The sequence below is a fragment of the Pecten maximus genome, chromosome 4 (genome assembly GCF_902652985.1).
Source record: "Pecten maximus chromosome 4, xPecMax1.1, whole genome shotgun sequence".
Classification (NCBI taxonomy): domain Eukaryota; kingdom Metazoa; phylum Mollusca; class Bivalvia; order Pectinida; family Pectinidae; genus Pecten; species Pecten maximus.
The window spans coordinates 9465655-9486151 of NC_047018.1; the positions used below are offsets into that span (position 1 = coordinate 9465655).

Consider the following 20497-nt stretch of genomic DNA (forward strand, 5'->3'; position numbering starts at 1 on the left):
AGAAAGTTTCAAATGCTTTTTCATCATACACATTATCTAGTTATAAAATATAAAACAGGCAATACCAACAATCAAAGACACTATCAATGACCAAAGACACTACCAACAATCAAAGACACTATCAATGAACTACAAAACCAAAGACACTACAAACAACCAAAGACACTACCAAAAACCAAAGACACTACCAACAACCAAAGACACTACCAAAAACCAAAGACACTACCAACAACCAAAGATACTACCAACAACCAAAGACACTACCAACAACCAAAGACACTACCAACAACCAAAGACACTACCAAAAACCAAAGACACTACCAACAACCAAAGACACTACCAACAACCAAAGACACTACCAACAACCAAAGACACTACCAACAACCAAAGACACTACCAAAAACCAAAGACACTATCAATGAGCAAAGACACTACCAATGACCAAAGACACTACCAACAACCAAAGACACTTTTTTAATGACCAAAGACACTATCAATGACCAAAGACACTACCAATGACCAAAGACAGTTCAACAACCAAAGACACTATCAATGACCAAAGACACTATCAATGACCAAAGACACTATCAATGACCAAAGACACTATCAATGACCAAAGACACTATCAATGATGTTTGACATTTTTTTCATTTTCAAAATATGTGACAGCTAGAAGTAAAGAAAATTGTCAGTGAAATTAAGTACAATTATTCCTAATTTGCCGAAATGACATTAATGTGTTAAATAGCTGAGATTTCAACACCAAAGATGCCTTTACCGATGCAACATTTTAAGCTGCTATCTTTGCTTAATGCTGAATGAATTAAATCATATTTACTAATGTCAGCCTTCTTGGTGAGAAATCAGACCTACTTTATAATCCTCCGGTTATTGATCAGCCTTTACCATATATACTTTATATACACTCCACTTCAGCACACTGCCTATACAACATTTGTAACGCTTTATGAATTTACATTAACATGAAATCAAAATTAACTAAAAATGACTTTTGCATAGTACAATGTATTTGAAATTGTAGATATCTTATTTGAAAGCTTATATATTTCCTAATAAGTTTTTTTTTTGATTTTGGAGCACATAGGTGAAATAATTAATGATATTGGCAGAGATTTCTCACCTTTGAATCCCTCTGCCTCTGCCTTCCTAGAGTAGCGTTCATAGCACATGTCCAGGGCATGCTGGTAACATTGTACCGAGAGTTTACCGTCCACCACTGGGTACTCTGACGCCAGGTCAGGCTTGTAGAAGTCGTACACATGCTGCATATGAATTCCCCGTGCACCTGTCAAAAAACAGCACTTTAATGTAAGAACTAGGATTACAACACCTATTAAACACCGCCTGTCAAACAAATAATACTTATACTATACATTTGTTCTGTATAATCAATTAGACCGGATCTGAGGAACAATAAATTCCTGATATCTTATAACAGTAATATTTCATTATGTTTGATATTCAAATATTGCTGTCAAGATGCAGTAATAATGTATTAAGTGACCTCACAATAAAATGATAGTAACGACATGTGGAATCACAAGTGGTGTAAAGTTGATGCAATAAAAAGAAGAAACATATTTTTTACTTGCTATCTATTATTTCAAGCCGCAATTTAAAATAACTTATTCAAAGACATAAGTACATATTTTCAATTATGTGTAAATCACTATAAAATGCTTGGATTATGAAAACCTAGTTTGTTGTTAAGTAAAACTTAGTTATATTGAAGTATTTAGCTTACAATAGACCAATGTCAGGTAATCTGACAATAAGTCCATGTTTGGTATTTCGACAATAAGCCTATGTCTGGTATTTTGACAATAAGCCCATGTCTGGCAATCTGACAATAAACTAATGTCTGACAATCCAACAATAAGTCCATGTCTGGTCATCTGACAATAAGCCCATGTCTGTCATCTGACAATAAGCCCATGTCTGTCATCTGACAATAAGCCCATGTCTGTCATCTGACAATAAGCCCATGTCTGGTCATCTGACAATAAGCCCATGTCTGGTAATCCGACAATAAGCCCATGTCTGGTAATCCCACAATAAGCCCATGTCTGGTAATCCCACAATAAGCCCATGTCTGGTAATCCGACAATAAGCCCATGTCTGGTAATCCGACAATAAGCCCATGTCTGGTAATATGACAATGAGCCCATGTCTAGTATTCCGATAATAAGTCCATGTCTGGTAATCAGACAATAAGTCCATGTCTGGTAATCCGACAATAAGCCCATGTCTGGTAATATGACAATAAACCCATATCTGGTAATATATCAACATATGTCTATTCTTTTTCAGTAAATATGGTAATAAATATCACTTCCTTGTCCTGTAATAAGCCCACCCTCACTTTAAGTCAAAGATACAGGATAAACATGATACAGACCGTACATACAGTACATACCTAATATTACAGGATAAATATGGTATACACAGTACATAAAGTTACAGGATAAGTATGGTATAGACCGTACATAATATTACAGGATAAATATGGTATAGACCGTACATAATATTACAGGATAAATATGGTATAGACCGTACATAATGTTACAGGATAAATATGGTATAGACCGTACGTAATGTTACAGGATAAATATGGTATAGACCGTACATAATGTTACAGGATAAATATGGTATAGACCGTACATAAAGTATATACCCAATTTTACAGGATAAATATGGTATAGACCATACATAAAGTTACAGGATAAATTTGGTATAGACCGTACATAAAGTTACAGGATAAATATGGTATACACTGTATACTCAAAGTTACAGGATAAATATGGTATAGACCGTACATAATATTACAGGATAAATATGGTATAGACCGTACATAATGTTACAGGATAAATATGGTATAGACCGTACATAATGTTACAGGATAAATATGGTATAGACTGTACATAACGTTACAGGATAAATATGGTATAGACTGTACATAACGTTACAGGATAAATATGGTATAGACCGTATATAATGTTACAGGATAAATATGGTATAGACCGTATATAATGTTACAGGATAAATATGGTATAGACCGTACATAATGTAACAGGATAAATATGGTATACACTGTATACTCAAAGTTACAGTATAAATATGGTATACACTGTACATAATGTTACAGGATAAGTATGGTATAGACTGTACATAATGTTACAGGATAAATATGGTATAGACCGTATATAATGTTACAGGATAAATATGGTATAGACTGTATAGTTACAGTATAAATATGGTATAGACCGTACATAATATTACAGGATAAATATGGTATAGACCATACATAATATTACAGGTCCAGGATAAATATGGTATAGACCGTACATAATGTTACAGGATAAATATGGTATAGACCGTACATAATGTTACAGGATAAATATGGTATAGACCGTACATAATGTTACAGGATAAATATGGTATAGACCGTACATAACGTTACAGGATAAATATGGTATAGACCGTACATAACGTTACAAGATAAATATGGTATACACTGTACATAATATTACAGGATAAATATGGTATAGACGGTACATAATGTTACAGGATAAATATGGTATAGACGGTACATAATGTTACAGGATAAATATGGTATAGACCGTACATAATATTATAGGATAAATATGGTATAGACCGTACATAATGTTACAGGATAAATATGGTATAGACCATACATAATGTTACAGGATAAATATGGTATAGACCGTACATAATGTTACAGGATAAATATGGTATAGACCGTACATAATGTTACAGGATGAATATGGTATAGACCGTACATAATATTACAGGATAAATATGGTATAGACCGTACATAATGTTACAGGATAAATATGGTATACACTGTACATAAAGTTACAGTATAAATATGGTATAGACCGTACATAACGTTACAGGATAAATATGGTATACACTGTATACTCAAAGTTACAGGATAAATATGGTATAGACCGTACATAATGTTACAGGATAAATATGGTATAGACCATACATAATATTACAGGATAAATATGGTATAGACCGTACATAATGTTACAGGATAAATATGGTATAGACCATACATAATGTTACAGGATAAATATGGTATAGACCGTACATAATGTTACAGGATAAATATGGTATAGACCGTACATAATGTTACAGGATGAATATGGTATAGACCGTACATAATGTTACAGGATGAATATGGTATAGACCGTACATAATATTACAGGATAAATATGGTATAGACCGTACATAATGTTACAGGATAAATATGGTATACACTGTACATAAAGTTACAGTATAAATATGGTATAGACCGTACATAACGTTACAGGATAAATATGGTATACACTGTATACTAAAGTTACAGGATAAATATGGTATAGACCGTACATAATGTTACAGGATAAATATGGTATAGACCGTACATAATGTTACAGGATAAATATGATATAGACCGTACATAATGTTACAGGATGAATATGGTATAGACCGTACATAATGTTACAGGATAAATATGGTATAGACCGTACATAATGTTACAGGATAAATATGGTATAGACCGTACATAATGTTACAGGATGAATATGGTATAGACCGTACATAATGTTACAGGATAAATATGGTATACACTGTATACTCAAAGTTACAGGATAAATATGGTATAGACCGTACATAATGTTACAGGATAAATATGGTAGAGACCGTACATAATGTAACAGGATAAATATGGTATACACTGTATACTCAAAGTTACAGGATAAATATGGTATAGACCGTACATAATGTTACAGGATAAATATGGTAGAGACCGTACATAATGTAACAGGATAAATATGGTATACACTGTATACTCAAAGTTACAGTATAAATATGGTATACACTGTACATAATGTTACAGGATAAGTATGGTATACACTGTACATAATGTTACAGGATAAGTATGGTATACATTGTACATAAAATTACAGTATAAATATGGTATACACTGTACATAATGTTACAGGATAAGTATGGTATACATTGTTCATTACGTTACAATATAAATATGGTATACACTGTTCATTAACTTACAATATAAATATGGTATACACTGTACGTACAGTACATACTTTATTAAGTATTATTTCATCATTTATTTTAAAACATTCCATTAATCATTATTATTGCTGATATTGTGCTTTTTTATCTATACAGACATTGTGGGCATGTCAATCTATTGATAGGCAGCTGGCTGATAAAAATCTTATCACTAAAATCTGTAAGGTATCATATAAATGTAAAACTAATGCATTGTGTATTTCCATTCTTATTTATTTTAGTATACTAGAGCCATACTATAATTATTGATATGTTTTAAGATATATACTCTGGATTTTAATACCATTATCCAATGACCCTTGTTGACACGAACCAGTGGATGTGATTACAAGTGGCCACATGTTTCCCTATCAGCTGTTATCAAGCAATCTTTGATCCCTGATCATGACTCAGTTTTAAACAGTGCATACATTGATAGCAACATCACTATCCATCACCAATGCATGTAAACAGACTATATTCTGTGACATCCAAGGTCAACTAGCAAGAGGGATAGGGGTGGGGTCATTTAGATTCATGATATAGCATAGTAGGGGAAATGAAAATATTCTTACATTATATACCTGAAAAAATATAAATTAATTTAATAGCTAAGGTCACAGGAGGACCTGTATCTAGGACACCAACAGATAGGGTCATGGGAGGACTTTAACCAAGATATTATACACGAGAGATTCCAAAACATGTCAAAATATTTGATTGATTGACCATAAAGGGACCTTCAGACAAAATATCAACATCCTTCCAGTATTGTGATGAAAACTGCAAACAACCCTAACCTAATTTGTGGCAGACAGATGAAGGATGAGTAGTAACACTATGTATCCTACCACTTTATGGTAAAAGGCATACGGTACATACAGTTTTCAAAAAATAATCATGATAAAAGTAACTTCAGAAAGTGTCACCATAACCTATCACCGGACCATTGAAACAGAAAGTGTCACCATAACCTATCACCGGACCATTGAAACAGAAAGTGTCACCATAACCTATCACCGGACCATTGAAACAGAAAGTGTCACCATAACCTATCACCGGACCATTGAAACAGAAAGTGTCACCATAACCTGTCACTGGACCATTGAAACAGAAAGTGTCACCATAACCTGTCACTGGATCATTGAAACAGAAAGTGTCACCATAACCTATCACTGGACCATTGAAACAGAAAGTGTCACCATAACCTATCACTGGACCATTGAAACAGAAAGTGTCACCATAACCTATCACCGGACCATTGAAACAGAAAGTGTCACCATAGCCTATCACCGGACCATTGAAACAGAAAGTGTCACCATAACCTATCACCGGACCATTGAAACAGAAAGTGTCACCATAACCTATCACCGGACCATTGAAACAGAAAGTGTCACCATAACCTGTCACCGGACCATTGAAACAGAAAGTGTCACCATAACCTGTCACCGGACCATTGAAACAGAAAGTGTCACCATAACCTGTCACTGGACCATTGAAACAGAAAGTGTCACCATAACCTGTCACTGGACCATTGAAACAGAAAGTGTCACCATAACCTGTCACTGGACCATTGAAACAGAAAGTGTCACCATAACCTATCACCGGACCATTGAAACAGAAAGTGTCACCATAACCTGTCACCGGACCATTGAAACAGAAAGTGTCACCATAACCTGTCACTGGACCATTGAAACAGAAAGTGTCACCATAACCTATCACCGGACCATTGAAACAGAAAGTGTCACCATAACCTATCACCGGACCATTGAAACAGAAAGTGTCACCATAACCTATCACCGGACCATTGAAACAGAAAGTGTCACCATAACCTATCACCGGACCATTGAAACAGAAAGTGTCACCATAACCTATCACTGGACCATTGAAACAGAAAGTGTCACCATAACCTATCACTGGACCATTGAAACAGAAAGTGTCACCATAACCTATCACCGGACCATTGAAACAGAAAGTGTCACCATAACCTATCACCGGACCATTGAAACAGAAAGTGTCACCATAACTTATCACTGGACCATTGAAACAGAAAGTGTCATCATAATCTATCACTGGACCATTGAAACAGAAAGTGTCACCATAACCTATCACCGGACCATTGAAACAAAAAGTGTCACCATAACCTATCACCGGACCATTGAAACAGAAAGTGTCACCATAACCTATCACCGGACCATTGAAACAGAAAGTGTCACCATAACCTATCACCGGACCATTGAAACAGAAAGTGTCACCATAACCTATCACTGGACCATTGAAACAGAAAGTGTCACCATAACCTATCACCGGACCATTGAAACAGAAAGTGTCACCATAACCTATCACCGGACCATTGAAACAGAAAGTGTCACCATAACCTATCACCGGACCATTGAAACAGAAAGTGTCATCATAATCTATCACTGGACCATTGAAACAGAAAGTGTCACCATAACCTATCACCGGACCATTGAAACAGAAAGTGTCACCATAACCTATCACTGGACCATTGAAACAGAAAGTGTCACCATAACCTATCACTGGACCATCGAAACAATCAACAATAGATTAAAGTATAAAACAACAACAACAATTAGTTGACACTTGTTGGTATGTAGTTGTAGCCCATGAGAACAAATGGCACTGTAACCACAAGGAAGTGTTTTAGCCATGATCCTAACATTAGGATTACTCACATTTTCATGTCAGAAACAGCCACTTCACAACTACTCATACCGCAAGGTCTGTGTTACATTGTTAAACCTCAGGAAAACATGATCAGGTCGTGATTAAGTTGTGTGGACAGGGCGCTTGGTTCAGTGTGTTTACATGTACATCCTGCCCTTGTTTTGGTCTCGGCTTTCCTATCCACTTTGTCATTAAATTAGGATCATGTAACTTTTATCATGGATCATGATATCGATAGCATCAATAAATCAAACATCAAATGCATATAAATAGTTAATTCAATGGGAAATGATATTTTAAGAAAGAAAAAAAAAAAGAATACATTGCAATATCTGTTAAAAATTGGTAAATATATATTTTTCATATAATTTTTTGTTAATACAATTTAAAAAAAATACATTCTGTGCTAATATTTATCATATATACAAAACAAACTATTTTGAAAAGTTTTGGAAAATCATCAATTTTCCTTTGGTACCTGGATATGAGAGACTAGTGTATATACTTCTCAATACTTGACCGATATTCAGATATTCACAGGAAGGACACTGATTAACTATGAATACATGCAGGTATCAAAGTCCACTCCGTTCCCTTGCTGGCGCATATCGTGTTACTAACCTATTAAACCCTTAATGTTTGAAGTATCCTACCGGGGTTAAAGAGTGCTGACCAATGAGTCTATATACACATATTATAGGTATGAATCTATCCCGGGGATGTATAGGTACAAATCTACCCCAGAGATGTATAGGTACAAATCTACCGCAGGGATATATAGGTGCAAATCAACCCCAGGGATGTATAGGTATAAATCTACCCCAGGGATGTATAGGTATAAATCTACCCCAGGGATATAAAGGTACAAATCTACCCCAGGGATATATATAGGTATGAATCTACCCCAGGGATGTATAGGTACAAATCTACCCCAGGGATGTATATATAGGTATAAATCTACCCCAGGGATGTATAGGTACAAATCTACCCCAGGGATATATATAGGTATGAATCTACCCCAGGGATGTATAGGTACAAATCTACCCCAGGGATGTATATATAGGTATAAATCTACCCCAGGGATGTATAGGTACAAATCTACCCCAGGGATATATATAGGTATGAATCTACCTGAGGGATGTATAGGTACAAATCTACCCCAGGAATATATAGGTACAAATCTACCCCAGGGATGTATAGGTATAAATCAACCCCAGGGATGTATAGGTACAAATCTACCCCAGGGATGTATGGGTATAAATCTACCCCAGGGATGTATAGGTATAAATCAACCCCAGGGATGTATGGGTATAAATCTACCCCATGGATGAATGGGTATAAATCTACCCTGGGGATATATAGGTGCAAATCTACCCCAGGGATGTATAGGTACAAATCTACCCCAGGGATATATAGGTATAAATCTACCCAAGGGTTGTATAGGTATAAATCTACATGGGAATATATACATTTTGTAGGTATAAATCTATTCCGGGGATAGACTTGAATCAACTCCATAAGTCTTGATACCCTTACTTTATGTTGCAGTGAAGACAACAAGAGGCCCAATGGCTTTTATGGTCACCTAATTTTAAAAATATTTCAGTTAATTTGACCCTTTTTGGCTCTGCTCATGAGCCCCTGGGGGTCAGTCAGGGCCTACATGTGCATACCTTCAAGCTTTCATCCCATGCTGATAATGTAAATAAAGTTAAAATGAATTCCAATAGAAATCAAACAAATGATTGTCAAAATTGTGATTTCCCTATATAAACTATAGTAACTTTACCCCCTCCCCAAAGGCAAACGTGAGTTTGGGTCATGAAATTCGCAATTTTGGTAAAGGTCCTTAAGACCTTTCTATCTGTGAAAAGAAATTGATTCTACTATAACTGGGAGTAGAGAAGAAGATTTTTGAAATTTTAGTAAATTTGACCCTTTTTGGCCCCACCCTTCAGACCCCTGGGGGGTGGGGGAACATATAATTCACAATTTTGCTCGACCTTTGGCCATGGAAGCTTCCTGCCAAATTCCATTGAATTTGGTTCAACAGTTTTAGAGAAGAAGTCGAAAATGTCAATTGTTTACGGACGCACCACACACACCGATCGATGGACGAAGGACGACTACAGACAAAAGGTGATAAAATTAGGTCAATTGAGACTTTTCTCAGGTGACCTGAAAATTAAAGCATACCAAAGGCTGCAGAGAAAGTTTGTAATACCTATGAATGACTTCTTTGTATTTCATGTAAAACTTTTAAGCCTCAGAAAACATTGAAAGCATAACCCCCCCCCCCCTAAATATAGATAGTTGTCATGTAGCCTGTGACTGGTTAACAACAAAAGTTTAAGTACAAACCCTCTAACCTGTAAATCTACATGTACACCTCAGTTGGATACCCCAGGGTTGGACTTTGACCATTTAGTACCAAGACAGCTATATATAATAGTAAACTAAACTTGAATCCCCATTATAACCTGATCGTTGCCAAATATGTCAGTGAAGGACTGTCATGTATATACAGTCCAAAGGTTTGGTTACATCCAGTTAAGTTCAAAGTCCTGGTAGGGTACAGGATTGTGTATACACAGACATGGCCCCTCAATACTATAAGTGGACAATGAAAGCCAGTTCATATTGAAAATCAATTGGCCTGTCAATGTAATGAAGTGTATGCAATCTTGGGGAATCATCTCTCTATTCTCAAGTACCACCTCTCTTGAAATTAAGCCAGGATAACTGTTTGTAGTGTTATGATTATACTTATATATAGACTTGTAAAGAATCAGGCAACCAAAACAATCGTAGACATGTGACATTGTATACATCTCAGTATTACCCCTACGGATACATATGGAACCAACCAGGCCTACACTGGCTTCACAGACTTAATTTTACATAGAGCCATTTATTGACATTATACAATTTCACAAATTCAGTTTTAATATATAAAGTTGCATCTTTGGCCACATCGGGTGATTTTCACTGGGGACGAGGATAAATAATTTGCTAAAATTTACATTTAAGCTTGTTATACAATTATTTCAAAGACTTCATATTCACCAAAGATATATATTATGATTTTAATACAGTATGTTACTAAACAGGGTTGGGGGCTATGGACCATATAGAACAGGGTTGGGGGTCATGGACCATATAGAACAGGGACCAGGGTCGGGGGCTAAGGACCATATAGAACAGGGAACAGGGTTGGGGGTCTGGACCATATAGAACAGGGACCAGGGTTGGGGGCTATGGACCATATAGAACAGGGACCAGGGTTGGGGGTAAGGACCAGGGTTGGGGGCTATGGACCATATAGAACAGGGACCAGTGTTGGGGGCTATGGACCATATAGAACAGGGACCAGGGGTGGGTGTATGGACCATATAGAAAAGGGACCAGGGTTGGGGGCTATGGACCATATAGAATAGGGACCAGGGTTGGGGGTAAGGACCATATAGAACAGGGACCAGGGTTGGGGGTATGGACCATATAGAACAGGGACCAGGGTTGGGGGTAAGGACCATATAGAACAGGGACCAGGGTTGGGGGCTATGGACCATATAGAACAGGGACCAGTGTTGGGGGCTATGGACCATATAGAACAGGGACCAGGGTTGGGGGTATGGACCATATAGAACAGGGAAAAGGGTTGGGGGTAAGGACCATATAGTACAGGGTTGGGGTAAGGACCATATAGAACAGGGTTGGGGGTAAGGACCATATAGAACAGGGACCAGGGTTGGGGGCTATGGACCATATAGAACAGGGACCAGGGTTGGGGGCTATGGACCATATAGAACAGGGAAAAGGGTTGGGGGTAAGGACCATATAGAACAGGGACCAGGGTTGGGGGTCTGGACCATATAGAACAGGGTTGGGGGTATGGACCATATAGAACAGGGTTGGGGTAAGGACCATATAGAACAGGGTTGGGAGTAAGGACCATATAGAACAGGGACCAGGGTTGGGGGCTATGGACCATATAGAATAGGGACCAGGGTTGGGGGTAAGGACCATATAGAACAGGGACCAGGGTTGGGGGTATGGACCATATAGAACAGGGACCAGGGTTGGGGGTAAGGACCATATAGAACAGGGACCAGGGTTGGGGGCTATGGACCATATAGAACAGGGACCAGTGTTGGGGGCTATGGACCATATAGAACAGGGACCAGGGTTGGGGGTATGGACCATATAGAACAGGGAAAAGGGTTGGGGGTAAGGACCATATAGAACAGGGTTGGGGTAAGGACCATATAGAACAGGGTTGGGGGTAAGGACCATATAGAACAGGGACCAGGGTTGGGGGCTATGGACCATATAGAACAGGGACCAGGGTTGGGGGCTATGGACCATATAGAACAGGGAAAAGGGTTGGGGGTAAGGACCATATAGAACAGGGACCAGGGTTGGGGGTCTGGACCATATAGAACAGGGTTGGGGGTATGGACCATATAGAACAGGGTTGGGGTAAGGACCATATAGAACAGGGTTGGGAGTAAGGACCATATAGAACAGGGACCAGGGTTGGGGGCTATGGACCATATAGAACAGGGACCAGGGTTGGGGGCTAACAACCATATAGAACAGGGACCAGGGTTGGGGGTCTGGACCATATAGAACAGGGACCAGGGTTTGGGGTCTGGACCATATAGAACAGGGACCAGGGTTGGGGGTAAGGACCATATAGAACAGGGTTGGTGATATAAGGACCATATAGAACAGGGACCAGGGTTGGGGGCTATGGACCATATAGAACAGGGACCAGGGTTGGGGGTATGGACCATATAGAACAGGGACCAGGGTTGGGGCAATGGACCATATAGAACAGGGAACAGGGTTGGGGGTCTGGACCATATATAACAGGGACCAGGGTTGGGGGCTATGGACCATATAGAACAGGGACCAGGGTTGGAAGCTATGGATCATATAGAACAGGGACCAGGGTTGGGGCAATGGACCATATAGAACAGGGAACAGGGACCAGGGTTGAGGCTATGGATCATATGCAGATCTGAAATTGAAATGATCTGCAGCATTTGATAAATTCAACACAGACTCACTGTTATTTACAGGAATTTACAGATATCTTCTATCTTCTTGACAAACTGGAAAAGAGGTCACAGTAAAGCTTAGTATTCAACTTTACCACAAGTCTTTGTGCCTTGAACAATAATTCTGTTGAAACCCATATATATAGAGTCTGGTATTGAATCTTATCAAGTCTATAAAGCCTGGTAATGAATTTCAATCCATTGATGATCTCCCATGTCAGTCCAGTATGATGGTATTACCTGGAATTATTTTCTCGAGGAATGTCCATCTTCATTACAATTAAATGACACAAAAAATAAGATTGAGTTTTATCTGTCCTCCAATTTCTTTATTACAATCAAGTATAAGACTTCACTAGGGAGGGCAACCACAAGGGCATATATCCAGAGCATGTCAAGTTAAGAGCTCTGTCCCAGGACACCACCATGACGGCTAGCACAGGACCATCTCAGTTTTCTGAGGAACTCGAAATCACCTGCATAGGAATCAAACCATATACCTGGGTAAGGGATCTCCACATGAGGTTATCAGAGCCTGATGCTCTGCTGACCGAGTTATTGCAGGTTGTTCAGGGTAAAAATACATTACAATGTGTGATTGATTACTTACGTCTATCAAATACCAGAGGCGCATAATTTCCGAGAAGCATGGCTACTGCTCCCGCCCCTCCAGTACAACGTGCATTCCCTGTCGCATATACGGCAATATCTCCCGCAACTACAAGGGCATAACGTCCTGAAATACAATAAAATCATACTAGTCCGACACATTTATAGGAATGATCTTAGAAGGTTTTAATCCAAGACCAAAGTGTGCCCCTTATTTCAACTTGCCAATGTACAAGGATAGATCCCCCTGCATTTAACCTGGGCTCCTCTAATAAATAATAAGATCAAGATCCGACTGCCATTGATACAAATGTACTGCACTCATATCTTACTGTACATTGTATACTTCGCTGCATAAAACTTGATTCAGTTATATATTAACTTTCGTTAATTGATCAAAAGGAAAGATAATGATGGATCTACTGTAACAGTGACCTTGATTATTAACATCAACTTGTTTCAGGAATCCTCATATTACAGTCCCAAATAAAGCTACTGGAGTGATGATAATGATTATTAGTACATCATGAGTACCGACTTCCCATTGGCTTGATTTGTTTTTTTTATTGTTTCAATGCCCTTTTCGACAGCTATATAGTCATTTAAGGACAGCCTCCCCTGTGTGAGAGATGTATATGATGAGTACTAGTATGTTGGTGTGTCCTATAAAACAAGGTACCGACCATGATTAATTATGTGAGATCAATCAGTTATCTACCTCTATATGTTTGTTTTTTGATATTATTTGTTATGTTTATCTCAGATTCCTTATCCATGTATAATATTTAGTTATTTGGCTTGTTTAGAAAAGGATACATGTGTATGTCATGTTAAGTCCGTACAGCTGAACAGAATTTTTAACTCTGAGTACCTTGGTACAAGTTTAAAAAAAAAAAAAAAGTGCGGTTATTTCTAACGTGGAGTGTGTAGACCAAATTTCAGAGTACTTCATATCCCATTTCACCTCTAGTTTGTCAATACTGTACATCTGTGCCTGTATCAGGTGGACCAGTTGTTTTTTAGAAAGAAGAGAAATGACTGACACTGACAGGCCTTCCAATGGTGAAATTCTGTTCAATATTGAAATTAGTAAAATATAAGTGTGTTGTACTGAACTACCTTCTTTTGAGGGCACTGTGGTCTGATAGTGTCGTCTCTAGATAGAATAGTATCCTTGCCTCCCACTCGGTTACGTATACCATGCCATCCCTTATAACAACACCATCAGATCATAGTACATTAAAAAAAGGCAATGATCTATAAATAGTAACAGTAACCTAATTGACAACATGAAAATGAACTTGTTCCAGATCCAGATATTATTAGAAAATGAAGCTACAACTGATCATGATAGAATGTTAACAAATGTATGTATCTATATATAGAAACAGACAGTGATCTCTTAAAGGCTTTGTCATTGGAGCTTAATGAAAGTGCTGTATATGCAATACACCTTAATACAATATGGGGTTATCTGAAACAGAGCACACTTTTTCAGAACTGTATTATATCTTAAATCCTCTTACCATCCCATGAACTAGACTCAATCCAGTTGATGGCATTGAAGAGAGCTGCAGTACCACCATAACAAGCGTTTGTTGTGTCTATTCCTTCCAAATCCGTGTTCTCACTCTCCTCGAACAATTGCATCAGAACAGACTTCACGCTCTTTGATTTGTCAACAATTGTTTCTGTACCTACTTCCAGGCGACCAATATTTTCGTATGATATGTGACCCTCGAGTTTGTGCATCAAACGTTCCACGACGGTGAGACAGAGCGAGTTAATGTCCTCCCGATCAGTACAGAATCCCATTTTGTCCTGGCCAAGACCAATGGTGTACTTGCCTGTGGAGACACCATCATATTGTTCTAATTCTGCCTGATCAACATACTGGGACGGAAAGTAAACGTCAATGGCAACAATGCCAACATCCTTGGGAAAGTGTTTATCATTATCATCCATATTAGCTGGTCCAGGCATCGCTATCTGTTAAGTTTTCCTAGAAAATTCAAGAAATGAGAGTGATATACAGTTCATAGTAAAAGAAAAATATTCTTATATTTAACTTATAAACAAAACAATAACATGTTTATAATTAATTGGCTATCTGCAGACTTAATTAGTAATCATGTAAAGAAATACTCACTTTTTTATAATATGTACTGGTCTACAGCATGTACATATACCTGTATGACTAGAGGAAAGAGAAACCTACTGATATACTGGTATCTATTTTTAACACAGAAGAAAGAGTAGGTAACATCTATAAATAGAATGTCATACAAATATATATCATCATGACCATGTGTAAGAGATTAATTTCTATAAGTGGCATTATCTGTGTATTCAAATCAGACAGTCTGATTGATCCATTAGCACATGATAACATTCCACCAGGTAAATATATATTAATAGATCTTTGATGAATGAGTATGTATACTAAACATCTAGCTAGAGTACTGTATCATGTAGCCCGAGGTTCCTCTGATCACGACCCTAGCACCATGTCTGGTGTAGGACATGACATGGTGTCAGGGTCAGAGGAAACTCAGGCTATGTATCGTGGAATGTTTTGTATAAACATACAAATAATCACTTAATGATCAGGTCAATGTTCCCCACCATGACATGATGTTTAGTATAAAACATACAGATTTGATCACTAATAATGAAGCAAGTATACATGACATGGTGAGTTAATTGAGTTCCAGGGATTTGGAACAGCAGGTCTTTAAAAATACAGTGTTTCTTTTTAGAATCATATAAACAAGAACTGTGAAAATAGATACAAAAGCTGAAATACTAAGACAGTTCCTTGAATATCTTGAAAGCATAGAAGGAACCACCCTTCAAATTTTATGTTACACAGTATTGGAAACAAAAACAAAATTTAACTTTGAACGCAGATTTCACCAGAATACTAACGAAAATGTACATTCTGTTGTGTATTTAATCTACAAAATGTTTCTAGGATAAATATCCAACGCGGTAGAAAAATCTGATAATGAAATCAGTGAACTGTAAAAAACAACATCCAGTATAGGATGTACTGTACTGATATGTGTAATAGAAGTTAAGGGATGGGTTGTATTCATATCTGATGAAAAACCTGATCCATATTTAGTCTACACTGTATGCCGATTCCTAAATTACAATATGGAAGGTCTGTGAAATTAACTTGTCTAATTGACTTTATCAAGGGCAAAATAGTTTAAGATAAAAAATATATATATAAACTACTACTGTGTAGTAAATATCCGACCTAACACTTTAACTCATCACAAAAACCTAGGACACTAGACCTGCTTTTGTTGTACGGGACAAGGATGTCAATAGGGACCCTTAAAATATAAACATCCTCATTAAATTGCTACCCAGCACTTATATAAACCTCCATCATCTATAATAATTTAACACAACATCAATGACAACAGTAGTATCCTGATTACAACATCAACTAGGGACAACAGTAGTATCCCAATTATACAACATCAACTAGGGACAACAGTAGTATCCCAATTATACAACATCAACTAGGGACAACAGTAGTATCCCAATTATACAACATCAACTACGGACAACAGTAGTATCCTCATTATAAAACATCAACTAGGGACAACAGTAGTATCCTGATTACAACATCAACTAGGGACAACAGTAGTATCCCGATTACAACATCAACTAGGGACAACAGTAGTATCCTCATTATACAACATCAACTAGGGACAACAGTAGTATCCTGATTACAACATCAACTAGGGACAACAGTAGTATCCTCATTATACAACATCAACTAGGGACAACAGTAGTATCCTCATTATACAACATCAACTAAGAACAGTAGTATCCTGATTACAACATCAACTAGGGACAACAGTAGTATCCTCATTATACAACATCAACTAAGGACAACAGTAGTATCCTGATTAAACAACATCAACTAGGGACAACAGTGGTATCCTGATTAAACAACATCAACTAGGGACAACAGTGGTATCCTGATTATACAACATAACTAGGGACAACAGTAGTATCCCGATTACAACATCAACTAGGGACAACAGTAGTATCCCAATTATACAACATCAACTAGGGACAACAGTAGTATCCTCATTATACAACATCAACTAGGGACAACAGTAGTATCCCAATTATACAACATCAACTAGGGACAACAGTAGTATCCTCATTATACAACATCAACTAGGGACAACAGTAGTATCCTCATTATACAACATCAACTATGACAACAGTAGTATCCTCATTATACAACATCAACTAGGGACAACAGTAGTATCCTGATTATACAACATCAACTATGGACAACAGTAGTATCCTGATTATACAACATCAACTATGGACAACAGTAGTATCCCAATTATACAACATCAACTATGGACAACAGTAGTATCCTCATTATACAACATCAACTAGGGACAACAGTAGTATCCTCATTATACAACATCAACTATGGACAACAGTAGTATCCTGATTATACAACATCAACTATGGACAACAGTAGTATCCCAATTATACAACATCAACTATGGACAACAGTAGTATCCCAATTATACAACATCAACTAGGGACAACAGTAGTATCCTCATTATACAACATCAACTAGGGACAACAGTAGTATCCCAATTATACAACATCAACTAGGGACAACAGTAGTATCCTCATTATACAACATCAACTAGGGACAACAGTAGTATCCCAATTATACAACATCAACTAGGGACAACAGTAGTATCCCAATTATACAACATCAACTAGGGACAACAGTAGTATCCTCATTATACAACATCAACTAGGGACAACAGTAGTATCCCGATTACAACATCAACTAGGGACAACAGTAGTATCCTCATTATACAACATCAACTAGGGACAACAGTAGTATCCTGATTATACAACATCAACTATGGACAACAGTAGTATCCCAATTATACAACATCAACTATGGACAACAGTAGTATCCCAATTATACAACATCAACTAGGGACAACAGTAGTATCCTCATTATACAACATCAACTAGGGACAACAGTAGTATCCCGATTACACAACATCAACTACGGACAACAGTAGTATCCTGATTATGCAACATCAACTAGGGACAACAGTAGTATCCCGATTACACAACATCAACTACGGACAACAGTAGTATCCCGATTACACAACATCAACTACGGACAACAGTAGTATCCTCATTATACAACATCAACTAGGGACAACAGTAGTATCATGATTATACAACATCAACTAGGGACAACAGTAGTATCCTCATTATACAACATCAACTAGGGACAACAGTAGTATCCTCATTATACAACATCAACTAGGGACAACAGTAGTATCCTGATTATACAACATCAACTAGGGACAACAGTAGTATCCTCATTATACAACATCAACTAGGGACAACAGTAGTATCCTCATTATACAACATCAACTAGGGACAACAGTAGTATCCTCATTATACAACATCAACTAGGGACAACAGTAGTATCCTGATTATACAACATCAACTAGGGACAACAGTAGTATCCTCATTATACAACATCAACTAGGGACAACAGTAGTATCCTCATTATACAACATCAACTAGGGACAACAGTAGTATCCTGATTAAACAACATCAACTAGGGACAACAGTAGTATCCTCATTATACAACATCAACTAGGGACAACAGTAGTATCCTCATTATACAACATCAACTAGGGACAACAGTAGTATCCTCATTATACAACATCAACTAGGGACAACAGTAGTATCCTGATTAAACAACATCAACTAGGGACAACAGTAGTATCCTCAATATACAACATCAACTAGGGACAACAGTGGTATCCTCATTATACAACATCAACTAGGGACAACAGTAGTATCCTCATTATACAACATCAACTAGGGACAACAGTAGTATCCTGATTACAACATCAACTAGGGACAACAGTAGTATCCCAATTATACAACATCAACTAGGGACAACAGTAGTATCCTCATTATACAACATCAACTAGGGACAACAGTAGTATCCCGATTACACAACATCAACTACGGACAACAGTAGTATCCTGATTATGCAACATCAACTAGGGACAACAGTAGTATCCCGATTACACAACATCAACTACGGACAACAGTAGTATCCCGATTACACAACATCAACTACGGACAACAGTAGTATCCTCATTATACAACATCAACTAGGGACAACAGTAGTATCATGATTATACAACATCAACTAGGGACAACAGTAGTATCCTCATTATACAACATCAACTAGGGACAACAGTAGTATCCTCATTATACAACATCAACTAGGGACAACAGTAGTATCCTGATTATACAACATCAACTAGGGACAACAGTAGTATCCTCATTATACAACATCAACTAGGGACAACAGTAGTATCCTCATTATACAACATCAACTAGGGACAACAGTAGTATCCTGATTAAACAACATCAACTAGGGACAACAGTAGTATCCTCATTATACAACATCAACTAGGGACAACAGTAGTATCCTCATTATACAACATCAACTAGGGACAACAGTAGTATCCTCATTATACAACATCAACTAGGGACAACAGTAGTATCCTGATTAAACAACATCAACTAGGGACAACAGTAGTATCCTCATTATACAACATCAACTAGGGACAACAGTAGTATCCTCATTATACAACATCAACTAGGGACAACAGTAGTATCCTGATTAAACAACGACTGACAATGGAGCATCAACCATACAATATTATTACAAGTGCACTGAAATATAAACATCATATTATTTCAAAGAAGCTAAAAATAATTACACAACACAAATCAGATATTGAATATTAAGTATCACACAACCACATACAATATAAACAGTGATATAATAAGATTACTAAGCCAGGCGTGTACCATCACACAAAAATCAAAATCCAAGACACGACAACACTAACTCCGACAATGAAAGTGTTAATAATCCACGTCCATTACACATAAACTCTAGACATATACAACACAAC

At 37.3% G+C, this 20497-nt stretch overlaps 1 protein-coding gene across 3 annotated transcripts in view; it reads right to left on the minus strand.

The window, feature by feature from the left end:
• Positions 1 to 20497, minus strand: part of LOC117325166 (hydroxymethylglutaryl-CoA synthase 1-like) — a 42922-nt gene that overhangs the window by 13187 nt on the left and 9238 nt on the right. For all 3 annotated transcript variants that reach the window (XM_033881153.1, XM_033881151.1, XM_033881152.1), the window contains exons 2-4: positions 14993 to 15468; positions 13468 to 13593; positions 1142 to 1306 (exon numbers count right to left, since the gene is read on the minus strand). In XM_033881153.1, coding sequence (XP_033737044.1) covers positions 1142 to 1306; positions 13468 to 13593; positions 14993 to 15449 — 748 coding nt within the window. In that variant the 5' untranslated portion in view covers positions 15450 to 15468. The remainder of the gene's footprint in view (positions 1 to 1141; positions 1307 to 13467; positions 13594 to 14992; positions 15469 to 20497) is intronic.